The 24,865-nt window shown below is 41.4% G+C and overlaps 1 protein-coding gene across 1 annotated transcript in view; it reads left to right on the top strand.

Annotated features, from left to right (window-relative positions):
• The window catches only part of GRID2 (glutamate ionotropic receptor delta type subunit 2), a 1,156,109-nt gene extending 1,132,349 nt beyond the window's left edge, over positions 1 to 23,760 (top strand). Inside the window, exons 15-16 of the mRNA XM_070948519.1 lie at positions 9,940 to 10,180; positions 23,338 to 23,760. Of these exons, the coding sequence (XP_070804620.1) occupies positions 9,940 to 10,180; positions 23,338 to 23,760 (664 nt within the window). The remainder of the gene's footprint in view (positions 1 to 9,939; positions 10,181 to 23,337) is intronic.
• Positions 23,761 to 24,865: the final 1,105 nt, after the last annotated feature.

Here is a 24,865-nt window from a genome sequence, read left to right as displayed (position 1 = left end):
GTTAAGACACCCCTGGTGTGTGTGTGTGTGTGTGTGTGTGTGTTCCAGCATACCTCTGGAAAGCCTGGGCCTTTAAGGAGAGCGAGTGTGGCGTCCTAGAGAGACATTTGTTCATGATGTCATGGGAGGGGGAAGGGAGCCTGATTAGGCCACTATAGCAGTAGGCCTATGAAGGGAGCCTGATTAGGCCAGTACAGAGGCCTTTGATTGAGTGCGCCATGGCCTAACCGGATTGTCTGCCCCCACCTCACAGCTTCGGCCCATTTTCCCAGGATCGTCCTTTGCCCCAAACCCATCACGCGAAGGACGGGACCACACCAACCAAGGTGAAACAGGTATGGAGGCCATAGAGGAGTCACAGCCTATTTCAGCAGGGGTGGAGGAGGCGCAGCATGGCCCAGCTCAGGGATTTATGTTCCAGTCCCAGGCCCAGTTTGAGGAAATAGTAAAACAGATGATGGCACAGGTAGGTGGGTGGGAGGAGGAAGGGAGAGGGCAGGGATGATGGGCATGGGTGTAGGGGGAAGAAAAGCCCCTCTCATTGGCTCCCTGTCAGACAAACCCTTCAACGTCTATAAATACCTGGGCAGTGCCGGGTTATCAGCTGGTTTATAATAAAAAACCACAGGCAGGTTAGCACTGCATATCATAAGAACAGTACCCTCTGGAGGTCAACATACCTTTTAGTTTTTCTGAAACCATGCACTTTAATGGACTACGGTCTGCTTTGCCTCCAAACTGAGCAGCATAAAAGGTTTTCCACAATGTTATTACACTCTGCTTGGCATCTATATTTTTCTGTAGTCAATGCATGCATAATGCATATATTTCATCAGTGCAACATGTTTGCCCTATGCTTTTACAGTTACGAATATAACTGGTATTTGCATAATAGCTCAATCTTTACCTCTAGATGACACGGCGGGAGGGCAGTTTCAAACCAAGATAGCTGTCATTCGAGCTTGCAGCCTTATTTCTCTCCTCAATAACTAGTATACAGTCAATGTTATAATTTGAGCACCCAGTCCACTGAGCGAGCACCCAGTTAATGGAATTCAACGCAACTGCTGGCTACCATAAACCATCAGTCAGGGGTGAAATCCAGCAGGTTCTGACAGATTTTAGAGAACCGGCAGCAGAAATTTTGAGTAGTTCGGAGAACTGGCAAATACCAGCTCTGGCTGGCCTCAGAGTGGGGTGGGAATGGGGATTTTGCAGTATCTTTCCCCTGGAGTGTGGTGGGAATGGAGATTTTGCAGTATCTTTCCCCTGCCATGCCCACCAAGCCACACCACACCCACCAAGCCATGCTCACAGAACCGGTAGTAAAAAAATTTGGATTTCACCACTGCCATCTTAGAAAGTCTTAGTTTTGACTTTATATCTCAATTTAAGCATCTCAACTTTTGAAGGAAAATACTTCCTGGCTAAAATTCTGTCTTCACTTTCTTTTGTTCCACCTGGTTCATCTATATAATTTCTATTCTTGGCATTCAGCCTTCCCCGGCTGATAAACTTGTGACCAACTAGAATGGCAGCTAATTCATCCCATTCCCTCTGATTCTCATTTTATTCCAACTGGATCCTGACTCTTGTAAAGCAAAGCAAGCATTTGGAATGTTTGAGGACATAATCCCAATATACCAGAGTGGAGATATAACAGTCATTTTTTTTTATTGGCCAAGTATAATTGGACACACAAGGAATTTGTGAATGTACATAAAAGAAAAGATACATTCATCAAGAATCATAAGGTACAACACTTAATGATAGTCATAGGGTACAAATAAGCAATCAGGAAACAATATCAATTTAAATCGTAAGGATACAAGCAACAAAGTTATAGTCATACGGTCATAAGTGGAAGGAGATGGGTGGTGGGAACAATGAGAAGATTAATAGTAGTGCAGACTTAGTCAATAGTTTGACAGTGTTGAGGGAATTATTTGTTTAGCAGAGTTTAGCGTTCAGGAAAAAACTGTTCTTGTGTCTAGATGTTCTGGTGTGCAGTGCACTATAGCATCGTTTTGAGGGTAGGAGTTGAAACAGTTTATGTCCAGGATGTGAGGGGTCTGTAAATATTTTCACAGCCCTCTTTTTGGCTTGTGCAGTATACAGGTCCTCAATGGAAGACAGGTTAGTAGTAATTGTTTTTCTGTTTTCTGTGTCTGTGTCTCTTATTGGGTTTCAGAACCAAACCAGACAGTTATAGAGGTGCAGATGACAGACTCAATAATTCCTCTGTAGGAGGAATATGCTCCACAATTTGAAAAAGCCCTGTTAAAGTGATGCTTCTGAAAACTGAGTATCTGTATATTCTAATTATGATGGTATTATATGCTTGCTTCCTGATAGGAAAATATTTACTTATTCTTCCTGAACACTGGAGTATGTGTGAAGGCTTATCTGTTTTTGTGGACAGGGTGCCATCTTGTGGGAAATTCACACACTACAAAAAGTGAATTACTGCCAAATTTAACGCTGACTTTGCCTGAGGTCCCTTTTTTTAAAAAATGTGCTTTCCGGGGCTAATATTATCCTCCAAACTGTTTTTTTTATTATTATTATTATCCTCTCATGCAAATCACTTTGAACGTTAATGGAGTTTGTTCACCAACTAGACCAGGTGGAAACCCTCGCTGTGTTCAAAAACCTCAGCATACAAATGAGTTCCTTTGACTAAACACCTGAACTAAATTGCCAGAACATCCACGATTTTGCAAAGGGCAAATGTGATCCGACTTTTGGCCTCATTAGACAAACTAGTCACTTTGAAGCTACTGTAATTTGCCTTGATATATAATTTCCCTAACTGAAGGATTTAATCATTCCTTTTCACATCGCCGCTTCCACTGCCTCATTACAAAATCTGCATCTCTCTGTAGTCAAAATTTCTGATAGCCGGAGAGAAATCTTTCCTATCTGCAATATTCCAATTGGCGTGATACAGTTAGGAAGAAATCTCAGTCTCAAAAGTGTTACAAACATCAAACAAGATCTGAACGCCAAGAATACCAGAAGTAAACAGAGCACTGTTTAGTGAGGAATCTTTAGTGGGGAATTAGAGAGAGATTTTCCATTGCTGGATAAATTAAATAAACAATTTAGTGCATGCGTCTTGTCATTAAGATGACAGGCATTGCTGCCATGACCTTTGACTTCTGGAATACAGACGCAACAGTGTTGAACAAAAGTGCTGAACAAAAGAGTTAAGCAAAATTGCCCTTTCTGACCATTTGTGTGTGGGTCATTGTGTTTTGTTCTGATTTACCAAGAAATTCATTGAGGAGATGAAATGTCAGAGCTTGGAAAAGGTGGCTGAATTTCAGAGGTGGATTTCACATAATTTTACTGCCAGTTCACCTCGCGGCAAAAATGTGCAGGTGCGCCTTCTGCACATGCGTGTGACCTTCTGTGCATGAGCTTTGCTCGCGTACGCAGCTTCCACGCATGTGCATGGCTTACAAAACGTGGCTAAATAGGATGGCATAGCACCGGGGCGGCCGCAGGTCAACACTACCAGTTCACCCGAATCGGTCCAAACCGGCTGAATACCACCATTGCTGAACTTCAATTTTGAAGGAAATGAGTTGTCTTGGTTCATTTTATTCAGATTTCAGACCTATAGTAGTAAGGTGACCAACTTTTTTACAATGAGAAGGAGGACACATACGTGTTTTGGTAAGAAGTAAACAAAGCCACTTGCGCACAGCACATTTTCTCAAAACAATTTTTCTGTGCGGAGCGCATGCATCTCATAATCATTTCTCACCGCACTGTACTGAGCCTTGACGAATCGTCATGTCAAATACAAATACGTCACATCACACACAACGGATTGGCTCATCATCAATCGAATACAGAGATTTACAGATTAGTCTTCAAAGGAGGACATGTAGGAGGACACTTTTCAAGAGAGGACAAAACTTACAAAAGAAGGACTGTCCTCCCTAAAGGACAGTTACCATAATAGTAGCTACATAATAGAATCTGCACTAGTAACCCATCAATGAGCTCCACTAGGCCTGGACAGAGGAAGTGCAGCTTTTTTAGTCCTGTTAAATTACCCAGAAGCTCTTGAGCTATGAGAATCCTATGGAGTACCCCAGTACTCCAGTGGTGGGTTTCAAAAAATTTTAAAAGCAGTTCTATGGGTGTGGCTTGGTGGGCATGGCATGGCATGGCTTGAGTGGCATGGCTTGGTGGGCGTGGCAGCGGAAGGATACTGTAAAATCTCTATTCCCGACCCAATCCAGGGAAAGGTTACTGCAAAATCCCCATTTCCTCCCGATCAGCTGGGACTCAGGAGGCAGAGAATAGATGAGGACGGGGCCAGTCAGAATTTTTACTACCGGTTCTCCAAACTACTCAAAATTTCCGCTACCGGTTGTCCAGAACTGGTCAGAACCTGCTGAAACCCACCTCTGGAGCACCCCAAATCTTGGGACTTGCAGGCATTGTAAAAGGTCAGTTCTATTCCTACTCTGAGGGCAGTTCCACTCAATAAGAGATGGCAGATAAGTGGTTGAGTCCTTTGCCACTCCTCTCCAATGTTACTTAATAATTACATGAAGCCACTGGACAGGACAATTCATGATTTGGAACAAAGTATCATCAATACTCAATTGATTTCCAGTTAGATAGAATCACTCTGTGCCAGGCAGGAGATGCGGGAGGTGTCCCAATATAGCCTTGATCCAGAGGCTATAAAGGATTGAATGGGAACAAAGCAGGAGAAAATTATTGTTCATTCAGAAGCCATCTAGTCTGTCTTGGGGCTCCTGCTTTGATTCTTGATGGGGTTGGCACTTGAAGTAGTTCTCCAGTATGGTGGCACAGTGGTTAAGTGCGGTATTGCAGGCTAACTCTGCCCCAGAGCCAGGAATTTGATCCTGACAGGGCTCAAGGTTGACTCAGCCTTCTATCCTTCTGAGATTGATAAAATGAGGACCCAAATTAATGGGGGCAATATGCAAATAATGCCGACATTGTAAACCATCCAGAGAGTGCTGTAAAGCATTATGGGGGGTATATAAGCCTAAATGCTATTGCTATGGAATTTCATGGGTAGACATGGCTCCTACCCCACTGGCAAATGAAAACAATAGCATGAGGAGCTTTTGCCCAGCTTCATACAGTCCACAAGTCCTTCTTAGATCTTGGGATCCAGCCAAGGGTGAAATCCAGCAGGTTCTCACAGGTTCTGGAGAACCGGTAGCGGAAATTTTGAGCAGTTCGGAGAACCGGCAAATACCACCTCTGGCTGGCCCCAGAGTGGGGTGGGAATGGAGATTTTGCAGTATCCTTCCCCTGCCACGCCCACCAAGCCACACCACGCCCACCAAGCCACGCCCACAGAACCGGTAGTAAAAAAGTTTGGATTTCACCACTGGACCCAGGCAACTATCATTCACATCCTATCAAGCCCGTGAAGTAAATCAGGTCAAGAAGCTGACTCCACAAATCTGACCGAAAGCATATTTTATTGAGCAAGGCAAAAATAACACAACTTTGAAAGTCTGAATTTTCCCCTTTCCCTCTTATACTACAGAGAATTAGGGAGGAGTCATCCCGAGCCTCGTCCTCACACTTGTAGCTGTTGCCCGGCTTAACAAATGCTTTTGTTGATGTAACCATCTGCCTCCGCTTAGCTTCCCAACATCATCTCTGTGGCTCTCTACATGTCCTCATTATTTTGACATTGACATTGACAAGACGCTCTATATGGGGCTGCCCTTAAAGGCCATCTAAAAACTGCAGTTGCTACAAAATGCAGCAGCCCATATGCTGGCAAGCGAGAGTCCTTTTAGCTTTGTTGGAGCCACACTGTGAAAAGTACATTAGTTGCCAATAGGCTTCTTTTTTTTGGTATGCAATCCAGGGAGCGAGATTTAATCTATATAGCTTTTTAATAACTAAGACATAAGTTACCATACCACCTGTCTGATTAGAGCATCCTGCCCAGAGTCCCTGGGAATTTAGTGGCAAATAAATTTAATAAATTCTTATCCCGGAGTGGAGGTGGAAAAATGCTTTGACTTTAGGAGGCTGAGAATCCACTTGTCCTTTTCAAAAAGACTGCTCTCATAAAATCTGAATAATTCCTGTGCTGATGACATTCTGCTGATTTTTTTTGACATTCTTTTTTTTAACAGTTTTTTTTATTTATTTTCCATTTTAAAGAATATAAACATTTCATCTCTCCTTTAGCAGTGTGTCGTCTGGGTACAAACAGTGTTGGGATTCAAATAATTTAACAACCGGTTCTCTGCCCTAATGATTTCTTCCAAGAACCAGTTCACCAAACTGCTCAGAAAGTTTGAGCAGTTGCGATCCGGCGAGATCCGGCCATGAATGGTGTGAATGAGTTTTAATGTTTTTTTTTTATTGAAAAGTTTTAAAATATTTTTACAAACAAATTTCCCCCCCCTTCCTCCCCCCACCCATTCCATTCTCCCTCCCCCTCCCCCCCCCCCCGACTTCCCAGAGCAAAATACAGGGCATAGCATTCAGGAAACATAATCAAGCATAAACAAATTAACTATAAGCTCTTAACTCCCCCTCACATTTTAACTCCCCCATACACATACCAAAATATAGGAATATAAAAATTCACCTAAATTCATTCATAAGCTATTTGCAACTTTTTAGTCCCATATTTGTTTTGAATATAATCAATCCATCTGAGTTTTAATGTTTTTAATGTTTTTAATTTTTAAATATTTTTTATAATGATTTTAAATGCATTGTGAGCCGCCCTGAGTCTTCGGAGAAGGGCGGCATACAAATTGAATTAATAAATAATAAATAATAATAAGTTAACAACTGGTTCTCCCGAAGTGATGCGAACTGGCTGAATCCCACCACTGGGTACAAATATTTCTGTACAACATCCTTCCACAAATTATATACATTGAACCAATTTACCTTGTGTAACTCTTCATTTCCTTCATAATATACCTTCTAATAAAAATACAATAATAACATTAAACATGGTTATTCTCATTATACTCTTGTTATCAATTGCCATTTTATTCTTATCTCTGTCTTAATGTATTTTCTATTCTTCTTCTTATTGTCTTCTTCCTTTATTTCCAATTTCCTTTTTTATTCTCTAACCATTGGTAAAATGCTTCCCATATCATATAATAATCAGTTTGTTCTTTCTCTTTAATTGCTAGTGTTAGTCTATTCATTTCTGCACATTCTAATATTTTCCTAATCACCTTCTCTTCAGTAGGAATCTCTTCACTTTTCCAATATTGTGCAAATACAATTCTAGCTGCTGTTAATACATGAATATGTGTGTGTGTGTGTGTGTGTGTGTGTGTGTGTGTGTGTGTGTGTGTGTGTGTGTGTAGTTAATGAGCTTATGAGCCTGATGATGGCAGATGAGATTCTGTCGAAACGTCGCTTCTACCCTTTTAGGGATATATCCACAATTACACGGGAAGAAACCCGAAATATTAACTGTACACACATATATACCCGTGAAAACTTACATACATACATATATATATATATATATATATATATATATATATATATATATATATATATATATATATATATATATATTAATATTAATATATATATATTATTGTTAAAGTATTTAAAATTGTGTGATCTATGAATCTTATAAGTACATATAAGTGAGAGATAATATTTGCTTGCTGTTTAGAAAAAGTGAGTGTTGACTAAAGCAAAGACATTAAATGGAAGTACGTTAAAGTGCATTGCGGTTCAATTGGTTTAAATATGATATATTTAAAGCAGGTGCTTAAAATCAATAGAATACAAAGCATGCCTTTGTTTGGGCTTATTGCAACAGCAACTGTCTGCATTTCTGATGCTGTGATTGCTAGTGAGAGCACGTGACATGGCTCAAGGAAAAGCATTTATCTTGTACCCCAGAATGTTGCACAGTTATTAGAGAAGTATTTCTCAACCCTGACAACTTTAAGATGTATGGACTTCAACTCTCAGAATTCCCCAGCCAGCATGCTGGCTGGAGAATTCTGGGACTTGAAACCACATATTTTAAAATTGCCAAGATTGAGAAACATTGAATTAGAGCAGGGCTGTCAAACTCAAGGCCTAGGGGTCCACCATGGAAACCTGTGGGGTACTTAGACCTGGCCTTGGGGCCACCATAGAAACAGCAAAGGACTGGCCCACGGTGCTTCTGCCAGCAAAACCGGAGCTCGGGAGGGCCGCGGGGAGCCCTCCTGAGTTCCGTTTTTGATGGCAGAATGTTGCAGGAAGCCGTTGCAGCCAAAAACGGAGCTCAGGAGCCCATTTTCATTGGCAGAGCACTTGGGCCACCACAAGTGCCCCCAACATGAGTGATGCCGATCTGGACACACCCACACTGGGCCCTCAAGGTGAAACACAACCCTGATATGGTCCTCAATGAAATCAAGTTTGACACCCCTGAATTAGCGCAAGCAAGCCTTCCTTCTCACTCACCACGTAAAGTAACGCAAACTATAAGATCAGATCAGCTGTATTCCTCCTGTAGTTGACAAAACATATATCACTATGCAATCAAACTGGGATGGACTTTGAAACAAGTGATACAGTGACTTCCTATCTCACTTCTAAAACTTTTTGAGCCACTTTCATCCTCTGTGTGCTAGTACTGAAATTATTTATATCCTCATAAATATATGGGGTATAGTCACACACGAGCTGTGATGGCACAGTGGTTGGAATGAAGTATTGCAGGCTAACTCTGCCCACAGCCAGGAGTTCGATCCTGACCAGCTCAGGTTGATTCAGCTTTCCATCCTTCCAAAATTGTTAAAATGAGAACCCAGATTGTTGGGCGCAATATACTGACATTGTAAATTAAACCCCATTCATTTCAACAGTGCTTGACTGAACCTGGTCACAACCCATAGTATCAGTGTTAAAACTATTTAAGCATCAGCAACTTCAATGAAACATGGGCACTAAATTATTGTGGGCATTGTATAAACTCTATATTTTAATAGTTCAAACCTAATTCTCACTTCTATATTTAGAATTGGAATGCTAAGTGGTTTTATACAACTGCTTCTTGAATCATTCCACAGTTTGGACATATGTCTGGCAATTTATAATGCTCATCATGATAGTTATCATTGATGCAGTCATCTCATGATGTCAGTATGACTATACTTAAGGGGTCTGGATTATAGTTGATGCAACATGGTTGCCGGCATCAGGAATGTTTTCACATGGATGAGATTTTTCGGTGTCCGAATCAATACAGTTGTTGTGGCCTGCCAGCTGCCAGCGGAGCTGGCGGCAGACTCGGATGAGAAGGAGATTGGGAGGAACTTGGGCAGTTCTGGAATCTCGGGAAGGGTCTGATGGATGCTCTGTGTCGGACGCAGAGATAGAGCCAGTGACATCCGACATTTCCCAGCCACCGGAGAGGCAGCTGCCTTTAGAGGCTGAGATGAGTGAGGATGAAGAACATCTGGGGCCTGTTCCAAATGCACATATGTGCAGAGCAGTTAGGAGAGAACAATAGTGGACAAGGAGTCAACTCGGGAAACAAAGCACATGTGGACACTGAATGGCCCCTCCTTGGCTGGGGAATAAATAGAAGGAAAGGGGAGTGGTTATTGTAGGAGACAACAGTTTGTATTTCTGGAGATTTTGCTATTGTGTTTCGTGCCATAAAGACTGCTTGCCAGAACTTAATTTGCAGCCTTTCGGCTGGGAGCTAAGGGCCTTGCAATTATTGCAAGGAACTGATAAGGTCTGTCCTGCAGTTAACTTTTCGGTGTGTGAATGCAATTAATTTACAAGAGGTAAATAAAGAGGGGTTTTTCGGGACAAGGAGTCTGTTTCTTGCTTCTGCTAGGCTCTGTTCTGGACCAGAACAACAGCTGTATAAATGTTCTATGGCTCTTGAAGACATTCATGACTCTGTGATTTCTCTCCAAGGATTCTAGAACTTCAGCAGAATGGACACATGGATCTACTGAAGCATAAGTGGTGGCCAAAGAATTCCCAGTGTGATCTGCACTCCTCTGTGGACCCCAAATATAAAGGGGGAGCCTTGGACATAAAAAGCTTTGCAGGTGTTTTTTGCATTCTGGCAGCTGGGATTGTTCTCTCCTGCTTAATTGCCATGTTGGAAACATGGTGGAATAAAAGAAAAGGCTCACGGGTTCCTTCAAAAGAGGTATGAGACCCTTCCATTTCATCATAGCACTAGAGGTGAGAAGGAAAATGCATCTTCTGATATGTTTTAATGGCATTTTAATCACCAATTGTGAATCATTTGTCTCTGGAAAAAAAAACATCAAGAAAGAAATATTATAATGTCGTACTTATGAAATACTTATCCTAATTAATTTCTGTGGGATTTACGAGCACATATCTTGTTCACGAGCATTTAGTGAATAATAATTGGCTTTCATATTATTTATATAAAGTATTAGCAATTAAGTATTTTATTACTAATCTGGATAAGATCTATCTTTTAACCAATGTACGATGCAGCCTGATCCTACATTCAAAAGGAAATCCTCCTAATTCCATAGGGCTTACATCTAAGACTGCATCCTTAATTGGCTTAACTGAATTTTATCTTTAGTTGATTAAAGCAGGATCAAATGTTAATCAGTTTTGACTTCTGGTAAGACTGTACTTCCCTGTTTCATAAAATGTGAACAAGAAAAGAAGGCCTACAACTGATGGTATATTAAACTGTACATTGTTATATACATTTCCTTACAAATCAACTACATTCGGAGGTTTTGTGCTCTTTCTTTTTTGACGATCTGCAGTTGATCGCCCCAAAGTTAAATTTAATGAGCTGACCAAGTGATCAAATGGCAGATAATTATTAGAACTACTTTAATCGGTTGACACTTCTGTCCATCGTTTCTGCGATGTTTGAATGCAAAATACTGCCTTAAATTGTTCTATAAAATTTTTCAGAGTGTTAAGCATTTTTCAGATCTACTCAGGTAAAGTTATGTTCAGACTGACGGAAACACAATTCTCTTTAGATTTAATCACTAGATTTCTCATTTTTTGCAAGTGTTGATGACTATATGTCTATGAAGATTCTCAGTCATCCAGGTCATGGTTGTCCCAAATGTGCTTTTTTTCAAGAGGCACCTTTCTTCATAGAAAGTCCCGTTGCCTCTTGAAAAAAGCACATTTGGGGTTTTGATGACGATACAATCTTTTAGTCAGACGCACATTTAAGAAAAGTTACCAGTTTTGAGCAAAGGATTATGTGCTTAAACAAACCTCCCGCTCTTGGAACAGTAGATCCCCAACACCCTTCCTGCAAACAACTTTAAATTTCCCGTTTCCAAATAAGATTTAAATGAAGAATGAAAATTGGTTCAGTTAAAGCATCTACAGGCAGTCCTCAACTTACAACCCCAATTGAGCCCCAGATCTTTGTTGCTAAGTGAAACGTTTGTTAAGTGAGCTTTGCTCCACTTTACAACTTTTCTTGCCACAGTTGTTAAGCGAATCACTACAGTTAGTAAATTAGTAATATGGTTGTCCAGTGAAACTGGCTTCCCCATTGATTTTGCTTGTCAGAAGGTTGCAAAAGGGGATCACATGACACTGCAACCGTCATAAATACGAGTCAGTTGCCAAGCATCTGAATTTTGATCACGTGAGCATGGGGATGCTGAAATGGTTTGCAAGTGTGAAAAATGGTCTTAACTCATTTTTTCCATGATGTTGTAACTTGGAATGGTCACTAAATGAACTGTCGTAAATCGAGGACTACCTGTGCTATATATAGGAGTATCTAGGCAATTGCTTGAGTTTGTTGGATTCGTTGTCTAGTTTTGAAATTAACAATCACCAGTCAAAACTTGCAAGAGAAAACAATGGTAATTTTATTTACTACTTTGCAAAGGGGGTGCCCCCATGCACACGCACGTACGGTGGACACACCCTAAATCATCAACATGTTCCCACTATATTCCCTATTGCTGTTACAAATTTACCTCCCACACCCTCATTGGCTTAGTATTTATGCTGTCACAACCTATCCCAAACTTTTAAAGTGAATAGATTATCTCCGCCCCTGATTACATCTCCCATTACTCCAGTTACAAATACGCCCTTATTTACAAATTATCTTTTATGGTCCTAGTTCCTAGAGGCTGTCTCGAAAGTAACTTTGAATGGTTACTAGTGTTCTGACCTAGGCTCCCTTTAAAAGCAGGAAGCAGAGTTTTGGTCCTGACAAAACCTCTTTTATTTACACGACTGTGAATTACTTTCATTCACAATCAGCAAGGCTTGTCCAAACAGTTTTTCAAAGGAATATATATCAACATACCTTATCTTGCTTGGCAAGCTGCCACGTAACTTGTTTCCAAACGCAGCACAAGGCAAAACTTGGCACAGTTAGAGTCACGAACAGAACTTTCCACTCTTGAAATGACTGACCGACCGAATTGTTTCCTGCAAAACCCCCCTCCCCATTCGCTCCTCTTTTGTTTCCTATGGGAGGGGCCAATGTTGTTTATGTTTATTATATTTGTATACCGCCCTTCTTCCGAAGGACTCGGGGCGGTGAACAGCCAGCAGATAAAATACAAAAAATATAAAATTTAAAACAATATTAAAATCCAATTAAAGTAATTTGGCCCACAGTTAAAACACCCCTATATTAAAACCCATAATTTAACAATTTAAAATTAAAACAATTTTAAAAAGTTAGGTCAGGTCAGCCCGGCTTGATGAAACAGAAACGTTTTTAGGGCACGGTGGAAAGTGCGCAGATCATCTCCAAGATGTGGCTTTACTCCCAAATCACCCTGCTTTCTGAGTTGTTCTTGTCTTCTGGCAGCTCTGAATATGCACACACTGGAAACGGGCTCCAGCTGCTCCTGTGCCTCATTGCTGTCTTGCTCCCTCTCTGCCTCTGACGCAGAGCCCTCGTCCGAGCTTTCTCCAACCCCCAGGACTGGCCCAAGTTCCTCCCCAACCTCCTCCCTGTCTGACTCTGTTGCCAGCTCTGCTGGCCACCAGCAGGCCACAACATGTAGTAAGTCAAGGACTGCCTGTATATGAGCCTAATAGTTACTCTAAAGTAACTATCATATCAGGAAATTATGGTTAAGACTGGTTTCTAGTGTAGCAGAGGCCTTCCTACATACAATTCTCAGGCTTCGGCCTAGCTCATGAGATTAGAAATATATACATTGTAGTTTCTTCACAAGCTAGCATGTCTTCTTACAGTTCTATAAAACCAATAGGCTCTATTTCCCACAAGTTTAATCCATGTGCTTCGTTCTGGTAACTTCTTACCAGCACTTCAAGCAGCAAGTTGTTCTAAGTATAATCAATACAACTGCCCTCTCTTACTTGACTTCATTTTCTTAATGAAGAGCTGCTTCACACATTAAATGTTTGTATGTAGATCTCAGCAGTTTTAAGTGGCTGCCTAACATAGACAAGGTAGTGAACATGGTTAGCAGACCAGTGGTGGGATGCTGCCGGTTTAACAACCGGTTTGCTAATTACACGTGTGCAGTTTTACAAATACTAACCTTCTGTGTTACCACTTGGGAGTAACACAGCTGAGGCACGGCGATCCGCTCTGCCGCGCCAATCAGCTGAGAAGATAAAGGTAAGTAAAGTGCAGGGAAGGGTGGGCGGGCCGACCTAATCATCAGAGTGAACTGGTTCGCTCCCAGCTGATCGTCGGAGATACTAGTTCGCCCGAACCGGTCCAAACCAATAGAATCCCACCCCGTAGCAGACATAGTATTTCTGAAAGGCAAGGTTGCTATAGCTCTCTGTTGAACCTACATTAGGTGGCAAATCCGCATCGACTAAGAGCCCTTACTAAGAGAAGGCTAAATGAGTGGTGCAACATGTGTGTAGACCATACACCCAGTGTCTCCAGATGTCAAGCTCTTTCAAAGATGTGCTATATATTTCAATGTAAAAACCAAAAGGTTGTTGCAAATGTATAGCAATAGCATTTAAATTTATACACCACTTCACAGGGCTTTACAGCCTTCTCTAAGTAGTTTACAGAGTCAGTATGTTGCCCCCAACAATCTGGGTCCTCATTTTACCCACCTTGGAAGGATGAAGGCTGAGTCAACCCTGAGCCTGGTGAGAATTGAACTGCCAAATTGTTGGTAGTTGGTAGTCAGCAGAATTAACCTGAAATACTGCATTGTAATCACTGCGCCACCACGGCTCATATACAGGAAGTCCTTGACTTACTTAGTGACCATTCAAAGTTACAACGGCACTGAAAAAAGTGACTTATGACCATTTTTTCACAGTTATGACCTTTGTAGCCTCCGCCCCCCCCCCCCCGGATCAAGTGATCAAAATTCAGGCAACTGGTTCACACTTAGGATGATTGCTGTGTGTCCCAGGGTCACGTGATCACTTTTTGCAACCTTTTGACAAGCAAAGTCAATGGGGAAGCTAGATTCACTTAACAACCGGGTTACTAAATTATCAACGCCAGTGATTTACTTAACAACTATGCAAGAAAGATCATAAAATGGGGGAAAATTCACTTAACAAATGTCTTGCTTAAGAATAGAAATTTTCAGCTCAATTGTGGTCATACGTCGAGGACTACCTGTGTATATTGGCGGGAGCTTATTGGCGGGAGCTCCCCCTTCAGACCTTAGAACTAAATGTACAGTAGACTTCTGAGCACCATGCATGGTCAGAAATCCAGGAGGAAGCTTGCATGAACATCCCTTTTTTCTATTCAGGTTGAGCTCCCACGTCCTTGACTAAAAGTAAGTTTTCACTGGGTTTGCAAAGTTCCAAACCACCTCTTCCTTTCGAGAGAACGGGACGTATTTATAAAATTCATCACCCTCAAAATGTCAAATATAAATTATGGCTTAATTTTCACAGCCCAGAATTGTTTATTTTTAAATTTCTTTTCTGGCCTACTTATAGAGGGATATCTCTGGGTTTTGTTTAAATCATTCTCTTTAGGCAGGCTCGCAATTCATCAGAGTAAATGTGAGTCTGCACTTCTAAATCAGAGTACTGACAAAAGAAGAACGTGACTGTATCCAAAAGCCAAGGGATCAATTTATGAGATTACTGTTTAGAAGAAACTTATACAAACGTTATCCTTGTGATTTATAGCCTTAAGAAATAGGTGGGGAGAGAGGAGGGGGGAACCATTTAGCTACTGCAAACATTGGCAATTTAAAATGTGGGTGAAATCTACATGAAGTAGTATCTTGGAACAGCCTATCATAATTTGGTTGGCTTGCAACCAAGTGCCTATGGAGATTCTCAGTCATCCAGGTCATGGTTGTCCCAAGGGTGCTCCTTTTTTCAAGAGGCAACTGGACTTTCTGGTTTTTCTTTGAAGACGTTTCACTTCTCATCCAAGAAGCTTCTTCATTGCTGACTGGATGGTGGGGAATGGAAGGATTTATATTCCTTGCAGTAGGGGTAGTATTCACTTACTTTCTCTACTGGTTCACAAATGTGAGCGCGCGCATGCACACACGCTTGCTTTGCTCGCGTGCACCCCGTACGCACATGCACCCGGACTTCCGCGCATGCACTTTGCTGGCACGCGCAGTTTCCGCACATGCACCCGGCCTCAAAAACGTTCCTAAATAGGATGGCATAGAGTTGGGTTGTGGGGGGCACACACGATTTCTGCTACCGGTTCGGGCGAACTGGTCTGAGCTGACTGAATACCACCTCTGCCTTGCAGACAGCTGGACAATTGCATTCTTTTAGCAAAATCATTCTTTTAGCGAGTCGTTCTTTTACCTTAACATGCAAATGTCCCGCTGTCTGCAAAGAGTATAAATTCTTCCATTCTCCACCATCCAGTCAGAGCTGAAGAAGCTTCTTGGATGAGAAGCAAAATGTCTTCAAAGAAAAAACAGAAAGTCCAGTTGCCTCTTGAAAAAAAAAGCACCCTTGGGACTTGCAACCAAGTCTTTTTTATTTTGAGAAGTCTTCTTTAAAAACTTCTGATTGTAACTATATATTGAATCCTCTCTATCCAAATATTAAAAAAAAAAGTTCATCAATTCAGCAAAGATTATGAACTAGCATTCATTTTAACCATCATTAAATCCATTGGCATCTTCCAGAATCCCCGGGTAGAGTTTAAAAGGTAAAGGTTCCCCTCGCACATATGTGCTAGTTGTTCCTGACTCTAGGGGGCGGTGCTCATCTCCGTTTCAAAGCCAAAGAGCCAGCGCTGTCCGAAGACGTCTCCGTGGTCATGTGGCCGGCATGACTCAACGCCAAAGGCGCACGGAACGCTGTTACCTTCCCACCAATAGTGGTCCCTATTTTTCTACTTGCATTTTTTACATGCTTTCTGCTAGGTTGGCAGAAGCTGGGACAAGTAACGGGAGCTCACCCCATTATGCAGCACTAGGGATTTGAACCGCTGAACTGCCGATCTTTCGATCGACAAGCTCAGCGTCTTAACCACTGAGCCACCGCATCCCTGTTCGGGTGCAGTTTACATTGCATCAATTTATCCCAAGCCCACTGGACTTCAGAATGCAGCCTTTTCATTCTAAGAAAACAAATAAATGCCTTAAGGTTGTAAAAACTAGCTGTGAAGTTGTGAACCAAAGTAACCCATGCAGTCATGTCTGCTTGTGTCTGCAGACGGCCTTATAACAATAGTTCTGACAGAAGTGTGACCTGTCCACATTAATCTCAAAAGGATGTAAACTCTGGAGCCGCGGGTGATAATTTAAATGTCCGTATGGCTGAATATTTCACTGTTGACCGAGGCACATTTGAAAGAAGAGGAGCAATCATTTTGTGGAGCTATGCACAAGCCATCCTGTGAGTGGTGTCTCATTTTGATGTCTTAAGTGGGTGGACAATGGGTCAAGGGATGGCATTTGGAAATTACCACTTTTAAAACTCGCCCATTCATTTTCTTATAAACAATGGGGATTATGTTCAGCAGTCGAATTAATCTTAAAAGACCACATAGGCAGGAGTAGGATTCAAAAATTTTAGCTAGGGGTTCTCTGCCCGGTTGCTGGGTGGGCATGGCCATGGTGGGCATCAGTGGTGGGTTCCTCCCGGTTCGGTCCGGTTCGGCCGAGCCGGTAGCGGTGACGATATGACGTCACCAAACCGGTTCTCCCCCCCCCCGCCCTCCCCCTCACCCCCCCACCCACGTTATTCTTACCTTTTATTTGGTCCCACCCCCAATCTATTGCTGCCTCCTGAGTCCCAGCTGATGACTAGAGGGAAAAAAACTGTTTAAACTCTTGCCGCGGGGCTTCAAAGGGCCGTCCTACAGCTGATCAGTGTTAAAAGCAAACAAATGAGTCGGATCGTAAGTGCGAGGACTGGTCGTAAGTGCGAGGACCTTCCAGAAATGACTCTGACCAGCTAGCCACACTCACAGAACCGGTAGTAAAAAAATTTAGAACCCACCCCTGGTGGGCATGGTTTAGTAGGCCACCTGCAGCCCGGGGAGGTTGCCCTCCCTGGGCTCTGGACGCTTTCCTCAAGCCTCTGGGAGGGTGAAAACTGCCTCCCCAGGCTCCGGAAGCCCTCTGGAGTTCTTTCCAAACTTTCAGTAGGCCCATTTTTCGCCCTCCCCAAGCCTCCACGCGCACCCTGCACTTACCTGCATCCAAAACAGGCCGTGTGGGGACTCCAGGGAGAGGGGGCTGGGCAGTGCCAGCCAGGAGTGGGATTTGGGGGTTTTCCGAACTGCACAGAATCTTAGCTAGAGGTTCTCCTGAACTCCTGCGAATCCCCAGCAGCCCACCCCTGCACATAGGAATGTCATGGAGGATGTTTATTTAAGATAAAATAGATGTTACTGCAAAGATAAAATTAAGATTTGGTTTAACTGAACCCAATGATAGTGCTTTAATTACCAAAATATTTCACGTATTACATTTAACATAAGTATCATAAGAATAGAAGAAGTTCATATTATCTTTGAATGCATTCAGGTCATTGTGGATGAATTGCTTTGCTATTGGTAGATATTCAGAAACCTGGTTAGTAAATCCCTCTGTATAATAGCAACATGTGTGCTTAAATATTTGAACCAAAAGACCAAGTCTTAAACCCCAAACGATCCTTAAATACAGTCCTCAACTTATGAATCGCTTAACAACCATTTGAAGTTACGAGGATCTCATCCCCCAAAAGCTACTTACGATCTGTTTACTTACGATGTTAGGGTAGTCCTAACATCATCGCAAGCTACTTACGATGATGTTAGGACTACCGACAGTCACAGTGATTGCACTTTGGGTATTTAGCAATTAGCTCACCTTTATGGCCATTTGCAGTGTCCTCTGATTTGCGACCTTTTTTTTCCAGTTTCCAATGTTTACTTCCTGTTTCTAGCAAAACATGCCCATTGGGGAACATTGATTTGCTGAATGACCATGGCATTCACTGAATGACCACCAGAAAAAAATGGTGAAAAATAGAATCTGGTCATATGATACTTTGACTTACGATTGCAATAACTTATGTCTATAATTCCAGGCTCAGTTATGATTCTAAATCAAGGACTGTCTCAAACAAGATAGATATTGTACCCATATCTCTATCCGTATTTGCCAAGTGACTTCTAGGCAGCGAAAAAAGTGATGGAACATAAGTGTGCATATATGCAGTGTAAATTAGTAGTTAATACATTTGGACAACCGCCCCCCCCCCCACATTAGACTTTATTTCATACATCCACTGTATCAAATAAAGCTTAATTAATACATATTAATTCCTGCAGAATTCTCTGGTTCCCTTACAGCTGTTTGAGGACATGGTAAAAAGTGGAAATGGCAATGCAACCAGTGAAAATAATACTAGTGAGAAAGAAAATGTATTTTCAGTATGTGGGAGTGTATATATATACACACACACACACACACACACACACACACATACACACACACACACGGAAATGCAATGCATGTAATTTATCTTTATTGTTGGTTTTCCGTTAATTGGCACACTGTTGCTCGATTAGGTTAATATACTCATTTATACTGAATTTTGATAAGGAGGATTTGAAAACAAAAAGGAGTAAGCAAGCCATGTACAGAGTTTGGTATATTTAAAAACTAAGGCAATATTAAGACATTTGATCAACTAGATGGCAGAAATGACTATAATTTTTAGCAGGACTGAACACCTAATATTAGATCTTTCTCCTCCAGACTATATAATAAGGTTGTAAACTGTAAGTTGGTGTAAATAAATACCGTATTTTTCGGTGTATAAGACACACTTTTTTCCCCTCTAAAAGAGGGTGAAAATTTGGGTGCATCTTATACACCGAATGTAGCCAAAAACGCAAAGCATGGAGGCAGTGATGGTCTGTGGCAATCCCTGGAGCCTGGAACAGCTGACTGGGGGTATTCCGGGAGGCTGATCCACCCGCCAATCAGCTACTCGTGCTGAATCAGGCTGCAATAATGTGCTGAAGCTGACCTGGCTGTTCACTATTTGCTGCAAGGACATGTCAGAGTTTGCAACAGCAATCACATCCAGAAAGCACACACAAGTTCATCAGGATTCAATAACTTCTCTTTATATATAAAATAACACATGAAGCAAATATACAATATCAAAAGCAGGTTTTCCAACGTGGTAGTAAATACAAGCAAAACACAAGCAGAGGAGAGGAGTTTCAGTTTTGAGCAGCAGACTAGCACTAGCTCAACACAGACTCAGAGCTGCAGAGCTAAGCCACGCCCAGGCTCCTTGCTGTCTCCTTCCTTGTTGCTCATACAGCAAATACTGTTTCAATTTCCAAACAGCCCTCAACTCTCTCACACACTGACAGGATGCTAGCCAGATGAATACCGATGGATGCTGGTAGGCAGAGGCGGAATTTTTTTTTCTTATTTTCCTCCCCAAAAACTAAGGTGTGTCTTATACTCCGGAGTGTCTTATACGCCAAAAAATACAGTAGATAAAATGTTACAACAATTCTATATTTAAGCATTACATATATAAATATTTTTTGAAAAAAATAACATTTTATAGTTACAACGAGAATGAAACTTAATTTCAAAATGTATTATTCGTATAATGAAAAATGCTACTTAGGGCTAAAAATGTGCTTTCATTCAGCAAGAGAGCTTCCAGTTTTAATCTAGCATCATTATAAATGCCATTTTTTTTCAAATGCACATATCTGCCAAGTCTGAATTACCTTCAAAATAAAGCACTCAAAATTAGCAGTCAAAGAATTGCCACATTTATTCTGATCAATATATGCAATTTACATGTAGCCTTTAAAACCCACAAATTCCCTGTTAGAAATGTCCCTTAGCTTTTCATTATCTTCTTATCAACAACACAATTTTGTCCCTAAAGCTTCTGTGACATTTTCTTTTGCATTATTTCATATTATCTTCGTCTCCATTTTCCTCCTCTTCTTTCTTGTATTGCTTTCCTTGCCCGAAACCAAGTAAAACTTTAAAGAAGATCTATACTTCCATCAGGAGTAGCAGTCATAGCAATAAAGGAATGCAAAATAATTGCACTCAAAAGCCAATGAAAGATTTTGAGTCGCCCTGCTAGTGAGGATTTGGATGTTCAGAGTGTATTTCTAAAATATAGAAAAGAAATAAGTTGTGATTTGGTATTGCCACTGATCGTTTTGTGGGAGAAGGCCTTACATAGTGATCATCAGAATAGTTGATATCTGAGCAATATAGGTAGTCCTTGACTTACGACAACAACTGAGCCCCAAATTTTCATTGCTAAGTGAAACATTTGTTAAGTGCCCCGTTTTACAACCTTTTGGGCCACAGTTGTTGAGTGAATCACTGCTTAGAGAATCTTGTTAAGATTGTTAAGAGAATCTGGCTCCTCCATTGACTTTGCTTGTCAGAAGGTCACAAAAGGGAATCACATGACTACAGGATACATAAATACATGCCAATTGCCAAATGTCTGAATTTTATTTTTTATTTTTTTTATTTTTATTTAATTTTTATATGCCGCCCTTCTCCGGAGACTCAGGGCAGCTTACAATGCATTAAGCAATTTTGGTCATGTGATGATGCTGCAGGGGTCTTAAGAGTGAAAAATGGTCATAAATCACTTTTTTTCAGTGCTGTTGTAACCTCGAACAGCCACCAAATGAATGGTTGTAGGTCGAGGACCGCCTGTATATACATTAGGGTAAGAATAATAAAAGTTTACCCTGCCAAGATTCTGTCTGTTTGATGTAAGGAAATAAAGAAGAGAATTTTGGCTGGATTGTTCTATGTCGTGCTTGGGCTGGATCTGACAGTAATAGAATGAAAAAAAAAAATGTGTCAAAACTAAATTTTAGGAACCTATTTGCTAATATCTCTGTAAGTCGCCCAGAGTCACTGGGAGTGAGTTGGGCAGCTATATACATTTTCTTAAATAAAAATAAAATAAAACATAATATTTCAAAGTAAAAGTGGATTATAGCTACCTTAGTGAAATAAACAACTGATAAACTAAAGTCACTTTTTTTTTTTTTCAGAAAATATTATGGGTTGCACCAGAGGTGGGTTTCAACAAATTCTGACCAGTTCTGGAGAACCGGTAGTGGAAATTTTGAATAGTTTGGAGAACCGGTAGTAAAAATTCTGACTGGCCCCGCTCCCATTTATTCTCTGCCTCCCGAGTCCCAGCTGATCAGGAGGAAATGGGGATTTTGCAGTAACCTTCCTCTGGAATGGGGAGGGAATGGAGATTTTACAGTATCCTTCCCTTGCCACGCCCACCAAGCCATGCCACACCCACAGAACCGGTAGTAAAAAAATTTTGAAACCCACCACTGGATTGCACGCTTTGTAATGTGGGATGATAAAAGGAGCAACTAAGATTTGCTTTTGATATCACTAATGTTTGAGTTACATTTAAAAATGATGCTATATATGACTGCAAAGATTGCAATAATTCTTATGAACCACCGAAGCTCAGATATTCCTAGAAAATAGGATCAATAGTCTAATACTCAGAATTTATTCTGCCTGAGAATTAATTTTTGAGTCTAAATTTGTTATCACTATAGACTAAAAGCTACATATGGAGTGGGAAAATAAAAATGGGTATGACACCATGGATACCATAGGATGCCATACCCCAACAGCAGTACCACATGGAACAACTTATTTTATTTAACATAAGACGTGGCAGAATCTGGAAGAAATTGCCAGCCTGATCACTGTACTGCTCTAGGAAAATGTTGAAGACAAAAGCTACAGTACATTGAAACAGCAGTATGACCTCTAGATCAGGAGTCCCCAACCCCTGGGCCACAGCCCACTACCAGGCCACGGTCCGTTTGGAACTGGGCTGCAGAAGCAGCGGATGAATGCACGCACACATGCAACTCCACTTGCATGAGCAGTGGGCTAGCGCACGCACGAAGCACCATTTGTGCAAGACCACTGGTGCAAATGGAGCGGGCACACACACGCTCACCCACTGTTCACATGTAACCATTCCCTCTCCCCCCCCCACCAGTCCGCAAAACTGGAACGGTTCCTCTAGATAGTTGGCCTGATCAACGCCCTGCCAATAGTCTGGATTAAATTCTGATTCATTTTTGAATGTGGTGGCGCAGTGACTAGAATGCAGTACTGCAGGCTATTTCTACTGACTGCCAGCTGCCTAGAGTTCAGCAGTTCGAGTCTCACCAGCTCAAGGTTGACTCAGCCTTCCTTCCTTCCGAAGTCTGTAAAATGAAGACCCAGATTGTTGGGGGAAATAGGCCAATTCTGTAAACTGCTTAGAGAGGGCTGTAAAGCACTGTGAAGTTGTATGTAAGCCTAAGTGCTATTGCTATAAGCTATATAGAGCAGGGATCTCCAACCTTGGCAACTTTAAGACTTGTGGACTTCAACTCCCAGAATTCTGGGAGCAAAGCTGGGTGAGAAATTCTGGAAGTTGAAGTCCACAAGTCTAAATGTACGGTAGACTTCTGAGCACCATGCATGGTCAGAAACACAGGAGGAAGCTTGCATGAACATCCCTTTTCTCTATTCAGGTTGAGCTCCCACATCCCTGACTAAATTTTCACTGGGTTTGCAAAGTTCCAACCACCTCTTCCTTTTCAGAGAAAGGGACGTATTAATAAAATTCATCACCCTCAAAATGTCAAATATCAATTGTGGCTTAATTTGACTCTGTAAACCTGGTTAGAAAGGGCTGTAAAGCATCGTGAAGCAGAATGTAAATCTAAGCACTACTGCTATTGCTGTTACTATTTCCTAATTCTGGTTCAACTTCTTTTCCCCCCTCACTGTGAAAGACTTTCTGTTTTTGGTTTGGAAAATGAAGACATCGAAGAGTAAATTTATTCACTTTCTCCCTTTTTTGCTTTGCTCCTCCCAGGACGACAAAGAAATTGATCTAGAGCATCTCCACAGGCGTGTGAACAGCCTCTGCACAGATGATGAAAGTCCCCATAAACAGTTTTCCACTTCCTCTATTGACTTGACTCCACTGGACATTGACACTTTGCCCACGCGTCAAGCCCTGGAGCAAATCAGTGACTTCAGGAACACTCACATCACTACCACAACTTTCATACCAGAGCAGATCCAGACTCTTAGTCGCACACTTTCAGCTAAAGCTGCTTCTGGATTCTCTTTCGGCAACGTGCCTGAACACCGGACTGGCCCTTTTAGGCACAGGGCTCCAAATGGGGGCTTTTTCAGAAGTCCGATCAAAACAATGTCTTCGATCCCGTATCAACCCACTCCAACTTTAGGGCTTAACATCGGCAACGATCCAGATCGAGGCACGTCTATCTAAAGTTTCAGACATTGGCTTTGTCACTGTTTCTTCTTGGGACTCCCTTTGCAAGGAGCGGCTGTGATATTGTGGAACTAACTTGGATGTAACTTTTTTTAAAAAAAGAAACCTGGAGTATTAGTAACCACTCATTATCCTTCCTCTTGCCCTCCTCTTTTTTCATTTTTCTCTCTTCTACTACGTTAGGCCCTTGATTTTTTTTTTCCAGCCCAGTTTCTTTAGGGTAGCTGCATTGGCTGAATTGAAGCAGTTCTAGAGTATGTCTTTTCTAGAACATATTGTAACTTAACTTTATAACCGTCAAGCTGGTGGGACTCGATGGTTGCATTTACTTTACTCCGAAGTAAATGCAACCTGAGCTACTGTAGGACAACTGCCTGCCATCCTTCTAAAACTCTTCTTAGTAGTTATTCAGCTGTGCAGGTCTTCAATAGGCTGTTTCTGAGCGCATCGGGATGTAAGTGTAACAACTGTTTGCCATTCTGTAAAGCAGCCGTGTCTGTTTTTTTAGGCATTGTGTAGCAGCTTTTACGATCCCGGGGGCAGGGGAGGGGAATAGCAAGTGTTTACATGTTCATACAGGTGCTATGCTTGTATTCCCACATGTTCCAAAGCACCGTTCTGGAAATGAACCCGAAGGTCTACACGGCATTATGTCATAACACTTGAAATATAGGAGCTCAATACGAAGTCTGTATCAAAAAAAAAAAAAAAAAAATTACAATGTTATTTCACTGGAATTACATTTGAATTGGTTTTATTTTATATATATACATATATATATATATATATAAAAATTGCAATAATGTCTGTTCTCTGACATCCATTTCATGCTTCTCTGCGACGGTGTGTCCTTTTTAACTGTGGACCAAAGGCCAACCTTGCAGTTTTTGTAGGGAAAACGAAAATGAGAGAAACGGTAAAGGGAAGAGGAGAGGCCATTCAACGTGAGAATGCAATTTTGTAGAATTTTCACAAAGCCATTGCTATGCCAGTAAAGACTACAGTTAAATCTCCTTTTTTGCACTGCAACAGTGCATATGATCTTTCTGGAATTGTACAGAGTTTAAAAGGTGTTTTTTTTTTCCTTATGTACAGAGAACTG

The sequence above is a fragment of the Pituophis catenifer genome, unplaced genomic scaffold (assembly GCF_029215685.1).
Source record: "Pituophis catenifer annectens isolate HBS135680 unplaced genomic scaffold, rPitCat1.0.hap2 SCAF_8, whole genome shotgun sequence".
NCBI classification, from domain to species: Eukaryota; Metazoa; Chordata; class Lepidosauria; order Squamata; family Colubridae; genus Pituophis; species Pituophis catenifer.
This window is presented reverse-complemented; position numbering and strand designations above follow the sequence as displayed.